Source organism: Haliotis rubra, unplaced genomic scaffold (genome assembly GCF_003918875.1).
Source record: "Haliotis rubra isolate DU_JTF1 unplaced genomic scaffold, ASM391887v1 Scf984, whole genome shotgun sequence".
In the NCBI taxonomy this organism is placed as follows: Eukaryota; Metazoa; Mollusca; class Gastropoda; order Lepetellida; family Haliotidae; genus Haliotis; species Haliotis rubra.
The window spans coordinates 299,977-315,341 of NW_025767728.1; the positions used below are offsets into that span (position 1 = coordinate 299,977).

The following is a 15,365-nucleotide window of genomic DNA, read 5'->3' on the forward strand; positions in this document are numbered from 1 at the left end:
CCGTTCAATAGTTTTCAACAAATATTGGTAGATATATCAAACAGAACCTGAAGAGGTGTATTTTGCTATTTACTGATTTTTGGCATTTTTATGTTCCTCGATTTCCATGGAAACAAAGGGGTGGATTTCGTTTCCGGAGCACCCCCACTTTTCACCCCAACCGGGTACGTGTATTAACCAAGGGATGAAGTAGTGCCTTTTGCTATTTAGGAATTTTAAGAAAATGAATTTGTTTCCCGTTTTCATATAAACAACCCAAACATACTGGTGGTGTGAAAAGAGTTTATTGACGAAGCAATACCTCAACACGGTTTTTTTTCTTCTTGCAGTTAACTGTGTTTGGGTCACGTGGCTTCCAATCCAAGTTGAGCCTGAAAACAAGTGATGAAATACCATGAGAGAGTGAACGTCATGATTCCCTGTCTCACGCCCACACAAGTAATACTGCTGATTACAAGCGCACGCAGGCCTCACGTGCCATAACAAGTGAACGTCTTGATTCCCTGACTCACGCCCACACAAGTAATACTGCTGATTACAAGCGCACGCAGGCCTCACGTGCCATAGCAAGTGAACGTCATGATTCCCTGACTCACGCCCACACAAGTAATACTGCTGATTACAAGCGCACGCAGGCCTCACGTGCCATAACAAGTGAACGGAATCTCGTTTTGAATAGTAACTTGATATACTGTTTTCATATCTGAGAAAGCATCAATGTTATTATACGTGCTATTGTTTGGTATATGAATGCAGTTGAAGCAGATTTATCCAAATTATAAATACTATTCACACTTTGCTAAGGATCAAATCATTGGTTCAACAGAAAACTATGATGTGGGGTCAAATTTGATTTAAATATCTGAGCCTATTGTAAGCATGGATCCAGGATATCAGTATGTAACTGCATCTTGTGGATCCCATACCTGCTATTGACAGGTGTTGTGTACTTGTCAATGACCCGTGCCATGATTTGCAAAATGGTTGATTGGTGCCATGAAAACCATTTTTATGGTTACTCATGTATCAAGTGCATACGGTTAGCTTAGAGTGGCTGTTTTCCTGAAGATGTGTTACCATATCATTATTTATCCAGTTTTAAATGGATACAATTTCAAATTACAAATCGACATTTACAAATGTCTTTCAGTGGCATTTAGAAGTTGTACATTGATGTCCAAGATATTTTTATGGATTAAACTTCTTTGTTAATTTCTCTCACGACGTTTCGAGACCATTCCAGGTCCCTTCATCAGGTGAACTGGCAGTTAGGACTATGACGTCGTCACTATGACGTCATAACTGAGTTATGACGTCACAATGCAAGTGACATCACAGTACACTAGGGAGAGTACTGTATAAGTGAGTTTGAAGAGTTAATTACATAATGATGAAAATTCATGCTAAATAATAGAGTTGAAAGTTGAATTGTCAATACACAACAACTGCTAATTACACAAAGGTTACTTGATAGCAGGCTTTCCAAAAAGAATAGTAGACTCGTTTTTTCTTTTATCTAAAGTTCATCAAAAGTTAATCAAGTGGTCCCACGCACTTGGCAGGTATACACCTTGATCACGATTAATTGCTGGTTTATGTCTCCTTATCTCGACAGCTTCCTGTAGTTTTCTCCGACGCCAGTCGTTGTTATTTCTCGAAATCATCCTAATATCATTCCACCTGATTACATGACTTGGGTTATTTGCCTTGTGCTCCGATATAGCTGACTTATCATTTTGTTTGCATACTGATGACTTGTGTTCAGCAACCCGGGTGTTAATGGGCCTGAGAGTCTCGCCAATATATTGATCGCCACAGCTGCATGGTATTTGGTATACACATCCTCTAGGGTTGGGGCTTCCATTGCTAGATCCTCTACCATTTGCCCGGAGGAGTGTCTTAATTGCTGTACCGCTAGAGAAAGTTATATCAAAGCCCGCTTTGAATGGCTACCCAGCCCGTCTTGTCTCCAGGACTATCACCAAAACGCTTGAATTATCAGAACAGCGCCTCAAGCCTGAACCATCCCCGATCAGGATCACAATACCCTACGTGGGACCAGTCAGCCATCAGATAGCCCGACTAATCAAGAGCAAAGCGGGCTTTGATATAACTTTCTCTAGCGGTACAGCAATTAAGACACTCCTCCGGGCAAATGGTAGAGGATCTAGCAATGGAAGCCCCAACCCTAGAGGAGGTGTATACCAAATACCATGCAGCTGTGGCGATCAATATATTGGCGAGACTCTCAGGCCCATTAACACCCGGGTTGCTGAACACAAGTCATCAGTATGCAAACAAAATGATAAGTCAGCTATATCGGAGCACAAGGCAAATAACCCAAGTCATGTAATCAGGTGGAATGATATTAGGATGATTTCGAGAAATAACAACGACTGGCGTCGGAGAAAACTACAGGAAGCTGTCGAGATAAGGAGACATAAACCAGCAATTAATCGTGATCAAGGTGTATACCTGCCAAGTGCGTGGGACCTCTTGATTAACTTTTGATGAACTTTAGATAAAAGAAAAAACGAGTCTACTATTCTTTTTGGAAAGCCTGCTATCAAGTAACCTTTGTGTAATTAGCAGTTGTTGTGTATTGACAATTCAACTTTCAACTCTATTATTTAGCATGAATTTTCATCATTATGTAATTAACTCTTCAAACTCACTTATACAGTACTCTCCCTAGTGTACTGTGATGTCACTTGCATTGTGACGTCATAACTCAGTTATGACGTCATAGTGACGACGTCATAGTCCTAACTGCCAGTTCACCTGATGAAGGGACCTGGAATGGTCTCGAAACGTCGTGAGAGAAATTAACAAAGAAGTTTAATCCATAAAAATATCTTGGACATTCAGAATTAGAATTTACGGTTTAATAAACAAATTAAGACACCATAAAATTCAATGACATATCTAATTATAGCAACTGAATTTCTTTCTTCTGTTTTGTTTAAATATTTTAAATTTACTGCCACGTTTCTCCGTGGATTACAGTAGAGGAAATGGGAAAATCTGTGGTCAGTTCTTAATTATCTGTTGTGGGTTGTGTTATTGATAATTTTTCCGTTATCAGTTCATACCAGAATGATGGATCTGCGGCAATAGACGGGCACGCAGACACCGACGACGACGTGTACGTCAGTCTATTTACAAGCTGGTAGTTACTTGTGCTGTAGACCTCAAGATCTCTGAAAAATGATTTTTTTAAAACGTCACCTTAGTTGTAACGGGGCAATAGGGTAGCCTAGTGGTTAAATCGTTTGCTCGTCACGCCGAAGACCCGGGTTCGATTCCCCACATGGGTACAATGTGGGAACTCCATTTCTGGTGTCCTGCGCCGTCATATTGCTGGAATATTGCTAAAAGTGGCGTAAAACTAAACTCACTTTTTAAGATAAACCAAGATTTTGAAATAATGGACAATTTGTTATGTATAAAATATCCTTTTCAAAGAACGTTTCAGCTTAAAGAACACGTCGCTGAATGTTCGACCACATGCGTTCCAAGCTCATTTTAATCTTAGTGAATCGTCTGTTACGAGATCACTCGGCGTGAAAGGGGCCTTGTGGTTGAAGTGTTCGCTTGTCAGGCCGAAAACCCAGGTTCGATTCCCTACATAGACACAATGTGTGAGGCCCACTTCTGGTGTCCCCCGCCGTGATATTATTCAAACATTGCTAAAAGTGGCGTAAAACTAAACTTAATGTGGCTACTTACGCATTGTCGTTGCTTGCCACGTAGATGCTATCATCGCAAGGATTGAATACCACTGATCTGCAGACGAGGCCAGAATTTGGAAATCTAAGCTGTTGAAACGACACTGGTGTTGTATCAGGGTTCCTGCGCCACACTCCCCCAGAGCTTTCACAGAACACGATGACCCCTGAAAAAGAGAAGTGTAAATTGGATGTATAAATCATTTAGATGAATATATTCCGGAAGAACAGAATAATGACCTATTTACCAACGACTGAGACATCAGGTAGTAATACCGTTGCGATTTAATAAACTTAATGTGTCTGTCTATTTTCAAAGTCAACTTTATTTATAACCGATTCCATAATCATCAGAGTTTTTCTTCTAACAGTAATTCCGATGTACGATTCCCACTAAATTTTAGCATGTCTTATTTAACTAAAGTACTGTCGGAAATAGAAAAAAACTGATTTTTCGCATTAATATCTCCAATTTATGTAGTTAATATGTGTAAGTGTGAAATATCTGTTAAACTAAGTTCGGCCTAACTACAGTCTCAGTGGTAGGGAGATAGGAGACGTAGAAAAAAGGACTTTACTGAGGAGAGTTTAGTGCAGAAATGAGAAATGCGGGTTTTTTCTAAGTCCAAAGCGACTTATTTGAGACAGGCCATGGCTTTATGCAAATTAGTGTTCGATGATATTATATTACAAAGGACAATTTTTGAATGTCCACTTTGAAATTAAACTTAGCTTCATTATAAACGATAGCTGGCGTAAAAAATAATAACTTTAATACTGAAACTATGAAGGATGTAGCTACCATGGAGTCTCACTATCACTATAAAAAGAAACAGGTAGGAGGGGTCGTCTCAAAAGCAAATCCATGATGGGTGTCGGTGGTTGGTGTCGGGCTGGGGGATAGAGATATAAGCTGAGATAAGATAATCTTTTGGGGGAATTAAACTGGGAAGCAAACGGCATGTCATTACAAATAATATCCAGTCCTGTCGATCTTCGGGTGGTCATGCCACCAATATATTTTGAGACATTTAATACGATGTCTGATTTAAGCTTTTCCATGGGTATCATACACTTTTACGTATCTCAACATAAACATATTATGATCAATAGATGAGACATATTCAACACACATGAAAAAACCATAAAATATCTTTGAGATGACCCCTTGTGCATGTAGGCAGGACGTGCATTTCATGCCAGGTGAGTCGAAGGTCCGTCGTCATACCTGGCTGAGCGACCTAATTGCCATCTATAGTCCGATCTATTCTTCTGAGCATCTATTCGTATTTTTTCTAAGTTTTGCCCGATTTTAAGAGTAAACATGCTTTTCTGGATATCCTATTACGCATCCCGCTGAATGCCCAGTTAGGCCGATGTGGGTTATTTCAATATATGCTATTTGTAAATTTGTCAATTTTAGGGATACAGAGTAACAGCCTAAAAACTTTTTTTCTATTTTCGACAGTACTTTAGTGCTTTTTTGTTCCTACCGTTGCTCAGTACTTCGAAGGAAGTAATTTCCGTCGACCAAAATATTACTTGCACAGGACTGCCGGTAGAGGGAATGGTATAGACTTGGCGCCCAGATGTCATGTACACAGTCCTACAACAAAACGACATTGTATTTGAAATTGTTTAATAGACTTGACTGACTGAATTTGGTTTTACGCCGCTTTAAGCAATATTCCAGCAACATCATGGCGGGGGACACCAGAAATGGGCTTCACAAATTGTACCCATGTGGGGATTCGAACCCGGGTCTTCGGCGTGACGAGCCAACGCTTTAACCACTAGGCTACCCCACCGCCCCTTTAATAGACTTGAAGACATAATCCATTTTCTGCCGAGTAAACTACGTACACCTGTAAACAAACTTCTGAGAGCGTCTAGGTCTTCAGTCCTTCCCCACAACGAAGCACATGTGATACATGTGGTCTCACCTTAAGCAAGTGAGTTTGTTCAAGCTTGCCTCTGTTCACCCAGCAGAAAATGGGTACCCGGTGGGAAAAGTCGTGAGACTATTAACCTTCTGGCGCCTGACTGGCAGCTTGGGTTATCCGGGGTAATAATGATCGGATTGCGCGAATTAAGATGGATATCTAGCCAGGAAAAGGCGCGTTATAAATATTCTCATTATTATGTTTTACAGATTAAGATGAAAAATGCAGCAGAGAGGGTTCGGGTTATTATCATTATGTTTTACAGATTAAAGATAGTATGCAGCAGAGAGGGTTAGGGCGATCCTGGCACAGTCAGGCTGGTAAAGCTCATCATCAGCTCAGGGCCCTTGCCCCTTCTATACGCAGCCCAGACAGCGAATGGGACTTCTCCCAGGAAACGCTGCCTAGTCGAACCCACCAAGAACTTTGAAGAAATATGAAGGCTCCCCAACACTGCAGCCTTCTGCATTACCCAGAGTGTCAGAAGAGCTGTGCCCCCGTTGGAGAACCCGAGCACTCTCCTGATCTGCGCCAAGAGTTTAGCAGGTACCAAACCAAGGACACTGAGAACAATGGGGAGCCTGACGACAGTGTACTTGGGATGCTATTATTATCTGGCAATCATCACTATCTGTCATGCAATTTCTCCCTATGTAGGAAAGGCTATACATGTGGCCGACATCTTGGTTTAACAGCGGGTAGAATGTATTGGTTGGTACAAGAACGGGTCTGCACATCATTGTATATGCCCCTTGTGTCATAGCATTTTGAAAAAAAAAACGTTTTAGAAAAGGTCCATGTTTAAGTTGCTTGTGTTTTAATGATGTCTTACGTTTTAGTCTTTTGCCACTCAAAGAAGTTTTAGTATTTTACAAAATGCTTCTTATTTCAATGGTTTGTGGAAAAAAAAATTCAAAGTTACATCAGCTATGCTGTTTAATGTGTAGTCTATATCTGCGAAACAATTCTAGCCAAGACCTGCTTTTATCATTTACAGAGAATCATGTTTTTTGCCTCGAGTATCCATGACAAGCGTGTCGGCGTGACGACAGTCTTGACTTTCATTCTACGACCGTGTTTTGGAGTATACATACATACCCATCGTCGGCCACCTTCAGCAGACCAGTGGGGCCATCGAAAGAGGCATACAAGGAAATCGATACGGGTGAGGTCCTATTGAAGGCATAGATGCCGTTTAGAGTCTGATTGGCGAAGGTAATGGCAACCAAATCTTCGTCTGTAGCATTGTTGTACGCAATGCCAGTTCCAACTGCGTCGGCTGTAAGAGGACTATCTGAAATAAAATAAATGACAAGGTTTCATTGGAGAACTGCCGTGCCAAACAAATATTTCAAAGAATCAAAACAATTCTCCCAAATCAAACGTGATGCATGGTTGTTCTGTGACCATGTATCGTAAATGTTGAAAACTACCCAAATCCACATGAGAAGTTCATGACAACACGTTGCTGTGTTTAATACGACCCAACCCAACATGATGAATGGTCGTTCGCTGACAATATACCGTTATATGTCAACGCGATTCAACCAAACATGATGAATGGTCGTTCGCTGACAATATACCGTTATATATCAATACTACCCAACCCAACATGATGAATGGTCGTTCGCTGACAATATACCGTTATATATCAATACTACCCAACCCAACATGATGAATGGTCGTTCGCTGACAATATACCATTATATATCAACGCGATTCAACCCAACATGATGAATGGTCGTTCGCTGACAATATACCGTTATATATTAACGCGATTCAACCCAACATGATGAATGGTCATTCCCTGACAATATACCGTTATATATCAATACTACCCAACCCAACATGATGAATGGTCGTTCGCTGACAATATACCGTTATATATCAATACTACCCAACCCAACATGATGAATGGTCGTTCGCTCACAATATACCGTTATACATCAATACTACCCAACCCAACATGATGAATGGTCATTCCCTGACAATATACCGTTATATATCAATACTACCCAACCCAACATGATGAATGGTCGTTCGCTGACAATATACCGTTATATATCAATACTACCCAACCCAACATGATGAATGGTCGTTCGCTGACAATATACCGTTATATATCAATACTACCCAACCCAACATGATGAATGGTCGTTCGCTGACAATATACCGTTATATATCAACGCGATTCAACCCAACATGATGAATGGTCGTTCGCTGACAATATACCGTTATATATCAACGCGATTCAACCCAACATGATGAATGGTCGTTCGCTGACAATATACCGTTATACATCAATACTACCCAACCCAACATGATGAATGGTCGTTCGCTGACAATATACCGTTATATATCAATACTACCCAACCCAACATGATGAATGGTCGTTCGCTGACAATATACCGTTATATATCAATACTACCCAACCCAACATGATGAATGGTCGTTCGCTGACAATATACCGTTATATATCAACGCGATTCAACCCAACATGATGAATGGTCGTTCCCTGACAATATACCGTTATATATCAATACTACCCAACCCAACATGATGATGGGCGTTCGCTGACAATATACCGTTGTATATCAATACTACCCAACCCAACATGATGAATGGTCGTTCGCTGACAATATACCGTTATATATCAATACTACCCAACCCAACATGATGAATGGTCGTTCGCTGACAATATACCGTTATATATCAACGCGATTCAACCCAACATGATGAATGGTCGTTCGCTGACAATATACCATTATATATCAACGCGATTCAACCCAACATGATGAATGGTCGTTCGCTGACAATATACCGTTATATATCAATACTACCCAACCCAACATGATGAATGGTCGTTCGCTGACAATATACCGTTATATATCAATACTACCCAACCCAACATGATGAATGGTCGTTCGCTGACAATATACCGTTATATATCAATACTACCCAACCCAACATGATGAATGGTCGTTCGCTGACAATATACCGTTATATATCAATACTACCCAACCCAACATGATGAATGGTCGTTCCCTGACAATATACCATTATATATCAACGCGATTCAACCCAACATGATGAATGGTCATTCCCTGACAATATACCGTTATATATCAATACTACCCAACCCAACATGATGAATGGTCGTTCCCTGACAATATACCATTATATATCAACGCGATTCAACCCAACATGATGAATGGTCGTTCGCTGACAATATACCATTATATATCAACGCGATTCAACCCAACATGATGAATGGTCGTTCGCTGACAATATACCGTTATACATCAATACTACCCAACCCAACATGATGAATGGTCGTTTGCTGACAATATACCGTTATATATCAATACTACCCAACCCAACATGATGAATGGTCGTTCGCTGACAATATACCGTTATATATCAATACTACCCAACCCAACATGATGAATGGTCGTTCGCTGACAATATACCGTTATATATCAATACTACCCAACCCAACATGATGAATGGTCGTTCGCTGACAATATACCGTTATATATCAATACTACCCAACCCAACATGATGAATGGTCGTTCGCTGACAATATACCGTTATATATCAATACTACCCAACCCAACATGATGAATGGTCGTTCCCTGACAATATATGGCATTGCGATTTTATCATTAGTATATAACGTGCCAGGGAGGAATGGAAATCGTCAGTACGAGAGAATATTTGTTTCAAAGTAAACCGTAACCGTTACAACATATATGAGGGGTTAAACATTTGGGCACGGCAGACACGAACATACCACTTGATGAACCCAAAACAATCTCCACTTTCGCTGGGTCGCTGCGACATCTGGCCTGAAACAGGTTGTTTATAAAGTACTCGTATCCATAGCTGTCAGCGTTGTTTTCGTACACAGACCATCTGGTTACGTTCTCATCTGTTGAGAAACCGTTTTGAAAGATACCATTGGGATCCACGGCAAGCACATCCGTTCCATCGCATGTGGCCACATAGATGGCGCCAGTACCTTCAAACAGATTGCAGTATATTAGCTTTAGTGAGTGTCTGGAGGTTCAAGGCCCCAGAAGCCTGATAAACGGTCCAGATAAAGAATTAAGAATTTACCCAAATTATCAAATTCTCTCGATTATCTGATAGAAGGGATTCTAATGGAAAAAAGAAAGGGATTACAGTCTTAAGGAAGTGGTGAAACCTATACGAATCATCTGCTGATCGTTATATGTTTGAAATGATCATGAAAGGCCTACGTTCGGGACAGTCAGTGGGGGCGTCGCCTGTGACATTCGCGACATCAGCCAACAGCGCTTGCAACTCAGCTCTGAAGTTTGTGACTCGTACTTCAAAGCATTCCGACGAGTTATCTGAAAAAGATTGATATGTGTATAAATTACTCGGCTAATGGGGCGGTTGAATAGCCTAGTGGTTAAAGCCTTCATTCGTCACGCCGAAGGCCCGGGTTCGATTCCCCACATGAGCACTTAGTTGTTCTTTGGTCTGCTTTAATGCAGGCAGGGAAGGTTCTACAGATAGATATTGTTGTTTAGGTTAGTTTATATGCATCACTATTACAATTACACAAGCTAAATGTCCCCCCATAGTTTATTTAGTTCAACTATAGTTTGCTTGATTATACAAAGACCTTGGTTGCTCTTGATGATTTACCCATTAAAGCGTGTTTGTAGTGGACACAGATGTATGTAGGAAATTGGGGGAGGGGGGGGGAGGTACAGTTTGTTATCATTTTCATGGTTAATTGTGTGCTGCTTCATAATTACGCACTCAGCAATTTTCCAATCTGGACCAGACAATCCAGTGACTGACATCTAATTAACTGGCATGTGATGACGTGTGTCAACCAAGTCAGCAAGCCTGACCATCCGATCCCGTTAGTCGCCTCTTACGACAAGCATGGGTTGCTGACAACCAGATCGTCACGGGGAGACTAGCATGGGTTGCTGAAGACCAATTCTAACCCGGATCTCCACGGGAGAGGACAAGCACTGATTGGTGAGGATTAACTCCTACCTGGATCTCCACGCGTTCCATCACGTAATACGAAGCATTTAATCCCTACACCTAGCTACTGTCTTAGCTATGGTTCTGACCAACATTCCCTGACCATTGGCGATGTACATGTTTTGTATCGATTTCATAAAGTTGAAATTCTGTTCTTTCCTGCCTAAGACTCGTAGTAAGAATTCGCCCAGGGATTATCTGTTTAATATATATTGGGAATCTCTCTAAATACAAAATTTGTCCCGAAAATACATATGGAAATATATGGAATTTGTATTTTGCCTCAATCTTAACATAGCTTCCCGAAAGTAAATTCTACTGCTCCGCCTGATTCTAACGAAAAAAACATTCCTGAACCCAGAATATCAAAGGGCTTGACCACGTGAAACCCACAGTCACACGTCTGGTAATAAAACTTCAAACAAAGAAATATTTTTAAAAAACACACGTTTGTGATTAACGATCGAGGCTGAGCATTGTTAGTTCAAGGACAAGACATTATTGGTATGTGGTAGCGATTGTTTGTGATGATCTTTATACCCAGTCTAGGCCTCATTACAAGTTGGACTGACTGAGTTTGGTTTTACGCCGCTTTTAACAATATTTCAGCAATATCACGGCGGGGGACACCAGAAATGGGCTTCACACAGTGTACCCATGTGGGGATTCGAACCCGGGTCTTCGGCGTGACGAGCCAACGCTTTAACCACTAGGCAACCCCACCGCCCTCCAAGTTGGATTTCTGAGACGTACATATTACCATCACTGTCTTTATTGCTATTATCACTGCATGCTATATTATTATTGGGTTGTTTCTACATCCATTCTACTTGTATTGCCATATTTGTAGTGATTTGTATTCATTTGTGAACTTAGCTACGTTTAGAATACAATTAGGAATTTTATGACATTGCTTTGTTGATGGTAGGTTTCACACTCGGTTCTCTTATGTAGTGATTCCCGGTTAACTTTTTAACTTTACGAATCAACACGTTAAACAAAGAAATCACAAACAGTGATTGGCACCTTCACATTGCACCTTCACATTGCACCTTCACATTGCACCTTCACATTGCACCTTAGTACCTGCATCCCTAAACGCTAATGAACCAAAGAGAGTTGTGAGATGGATTCACCCCAATCTTCCTGGGCCGTTGAAACAACCTGCACACAAGTGTTCCCTGTCGTGGGTACATGGACATGGATACCTGGGCCCTTATTCTCGAAACGTTCGTAGCCATTAGAATTTTTAACTTTGATCGTAGCCAATGTGTTAAGAATGGGCTTAAGAAGTTCGTAGGGCTACGAACGTTTCGAGAATAGCTAGCCAGTATTCGGTGTAGGTCAAATTGTGGGTTCTTTGATGCTAACAAAATGTCCTAAATGACATAACCGAAGCGTGTCATTGACATGAGACAGATTTGACTGTAAGTATTTTGTAACATCCTACGACAAATCAAAGGTTGTACTGTACAACAGAAGGAAAACTTAATGACACTTCAGTTGGAAGCTGCCAGAAATAGTCAAGGGTCTTCCTTGAAATGCCTCGCGGCAAATGCTGTATTATAAGACATGATGGAACACACTGGACGAACGACACAGAAGAAAGCTATGTCTGTTTTATAAAATGCAAAATAATTTAGCTCCTATATACTTAAAAGATATAATTCCAGATAATGTGGGATCAAGATCTAATCATAACTTTCGGAATGCTAACAATATTTTCTTACCTTCTGCAAGATTAAGATTTTCGTAAGATTCCTATTTTCCATCACCTATAAGATGATGGAATGATATTTCTGATACCGAAAGAAATCGGCCTTCATTACAAAGTCTCAGGTCGTATTTAAAGTGTGAGCAACCTGTAGCTTCATCATATTACTCGTTTGGAATTACAACATTTAATATTATACACACAAAGTTGAGATGTATGACTGGTCAGCTAAATTATTATCTGTATCATTTCAACATGAAAGATACTGCTTCTTGTTACCTGTGGCAATGCGTGTGAAAATGTACATCACTTCATATTAAATATTATTATTATATTCATATTAAAATGTAAACTGTACAACATTCAGAAAGAGACATTAATATTAAATTTGAAAAGTACTGTAAACGTGACTCTCCAATCACATTGTCATTAACGTTATTTGGAAGTCCAGATATGAATATTCAACAGAATGAATACACTTTCTCTCTATTCCTTCCTAAGATGTATAAAATTGAAAATGCATGTATGTAAATATTAGGGAGCGAGTATTTTAAGTTGGTAACTTGTCCCCAATCACTTTCACATTTGTGAATAAAATATGTTTAAATCAAATAACATATCAATTAATTACACACATCAAGCTCAAAGCATGTTTTGTCACTTACCAGCACAAGGGCATTGCTCATCGATGATGTCTTCGACGCGGCTGAGCCCCGTGTCGATGGAGGTAAGAGCTGTTGTGAGGTTGTTGAGTTTCTCGAGCAGGACACCTGTCTCAGGACACCTTGGTGACCTAGGTGATTGCCCTACTACTCTTGCCGCATGTGTCGCGAGGACGGTCAATAGGATGAAGACGTTGTATGAGAACATTATCTTGATTCTTCAAGCAGCTACTGACAAGCGTCATCCAGGGACCTTATTTATTCAGTTTTGTCTGTCCACGTGGATGGCTGACACATAACTCCGCAAGATGCGCCCATCTGTTTTCCATTGATTTCCTAGAAACAGAAGCTACACCTGAGTTTTTTCTTTTCGCAATTGCCGTCAGAGGAACGTAGGCTTTTATAATTTCATATTGATAAATGAAAGAATAGAACTAGGTGTTTGAAAATTATTATTTCAAATTTATCATTATAGCATATGGTTTTGTCAGATTTATTTCTGAAACTCTTGGCCGCCTATGATGTGAACATTTTGACATATTTGATCATTAGTGTCATTAGTGTCATTAGTGTCATTAGTGTCATTATATTTCACTGGAATCACGCAAGTTTCACATAAGTCTAACTGGATTAGATGAGTTGATATAAGTACACCATCGATTCAAAGCCTCTGTCCCAAACACGACAGTTGTAACGCGTACATTTGTGTTGTTACCGTTGCTGCAAACAAATTACGTAATCATTCATTAAGGTGCAACAAATAATTTCTGATCATAATTAATGAGCATCAGTGTTGCTGTAGTGGGTCATCCAATGCTTCTCGTGCTGGACAACAGAGTTATGATATGCCCGGTTTGAAAGTGGTTGTCAAAGTTCCACTGTTAACATATCCAGTCGAAGCTATATCTTTTTAAACTAAACTTTCCTGTTTTCCATCTCCGGCATTGTGGTGATGGGAATGTTTGAGAGAAAGATTTGCAATATCTTATACAGGCATTATTGGGAATGTTACAAGAGATTTGTACAGCTACTTACTAAATAGTTTCTTTACTAGGTGTGGGGTGCTTTGGTTTCTTGATATGAAACAAGACCAAGTATCTCTGTCAGTCAGTGGAAGATTCCGACTGTATCATGAGTGGAGTGGTGACGATAAATATATCTATACATTTTTTCGTGTCGTCATGTGTATCGTTAACCTTAAAACTTCACTGGAATACGACATTTGGTATTACAGTGAAAATCCTTTGATGTTTCGTCACGGTAGACATATGTCAGCACTTTGAGCATGCAATGTGCAAGGATAAATGCGCAAAATAAATGGACTATTATTATTATTATGTTGCAGTTGCGTAGTGGATCAGTCGTACCTGATGAAGCCCCAGCAACATGTGTGATGTTATAAGAAATAAATGCTTCTTGATTATAGATAATGTATTTGCAGTTGTAGTTTGAATGTTTATAATTTGCATCTATGTAATTAATTTATTAATCATGTGAAAACCGTGTTTGTATGTATTTTGAATGTATTTAATTTAGTGCTTTATTATATATTCTTGTATGTAATTGTGTAAAAAATGTATAATGGCCTTCAATGTACATGTATATCAATTGTTTTAAATTTGTTACCAATAAAAGGATCATGGATGTATTCATATAATTATGTATTTAAAGGGGTGTAAATATTGGTGGTTCGTGGCAGTATTTCATTTATTTACCAATTACCAATTTAGTATCACCCATGTGCTTAACCTCACACAGAACATCTCTATAGTTCTCCACAGGCAGTCGACTGGAAATCCTTGCATGCTCCTCTGGTTTGTTGTGTTAAGGATCACATTTATTGTTTTCCATGGAATAAGCCCAATATTCGAGTAAGTGACAGTAATTGACTCCCAACTGAACTGAGCTCACCGAAACTAACAATAAGGGCCCTTGGCCTAGATTTTCGAAGCTCTCTTAGCGCTAAGATAGTCGTGAGTTAATGTATGGCACTTACGACTATCTTAGCGCTAAGGGAGCTTCGAAAATCAGGATCAGCAACTCAAGCGTAACATGTGTTATATTTGGGATTACACTTTCTCAGTAAAGTACAGATTCTAGTACTTTTTTTGGGTTGAGTCCCAAAGTCCTCAGTCTAGACTACCAGTTATCCGACTTCCATTTTTGTGAAAGCCGCGGTGGCAGAGCAGTGGGTTCGAATCCCGGATGGCACTCAACCCCCAAAAGTCCTAGAATCTGTACTTTACTGAGAAAGTGTAATCCCAAATATAACATATGTTACATCTGA

At 39.9% G+C, this 15,365-nt stretch overlaps 1 protein-coding gene across 1 annotated transcript; it reads right to left on the minus strand.

Moving 5' to 3' along the window:
• Positions 1–283: 283 nt before the first annotated feature.
• Positions 284–13,408, minus strand: LOC124265550. Its single transcript, XM_046700337.1, has 8 exons — positions 13,082–13,408; positions 9,934–10,047; positions 9,465–9,692; positions 6,770–6,965; positions 5,222–5,334; positions 3,730–3,895; positions 3,093–3,200; positions 284–371 (listed from the first exon to the last, which is right to left on the minus strand). Exons 1-8 carry the CDS (start codon positions 13,284–13,286, stop codon positions 284–286), a joined length of 1,218 nt encoding a protein of 405 aa, XP_046556293.1. The 5' UTR covers positions 13,287–13,408.
• Positions 13,409–15,365: the final 1,957 nt, after the last annotated feature.

Excerpts from the sequence above, each read along its gene's own strand:
- LOC124265550 (XM_046700337.1), bottom strand. The coding sequence starts at position 13,286 with ATGTTCTCATACAACGTCTTCATCCTATTGACCGTCCTCGCGACACAT. Across the intron at positions 9,693-9,933 it reads CCCCACTGACTGTCCCGAAC|GTACTGGCGCCATCTATGTG; the intron begins GTAGGCCTTTCA and ends ATCTGTTTGAAG. Across the intron at positions 372-3,092 it reads GCCGCAGATCCATCATTCTG|GCTCAACTTGGATTGGAAGC; the intron begins GTATGAACTGAT and ends ACTTGTTTTCAG.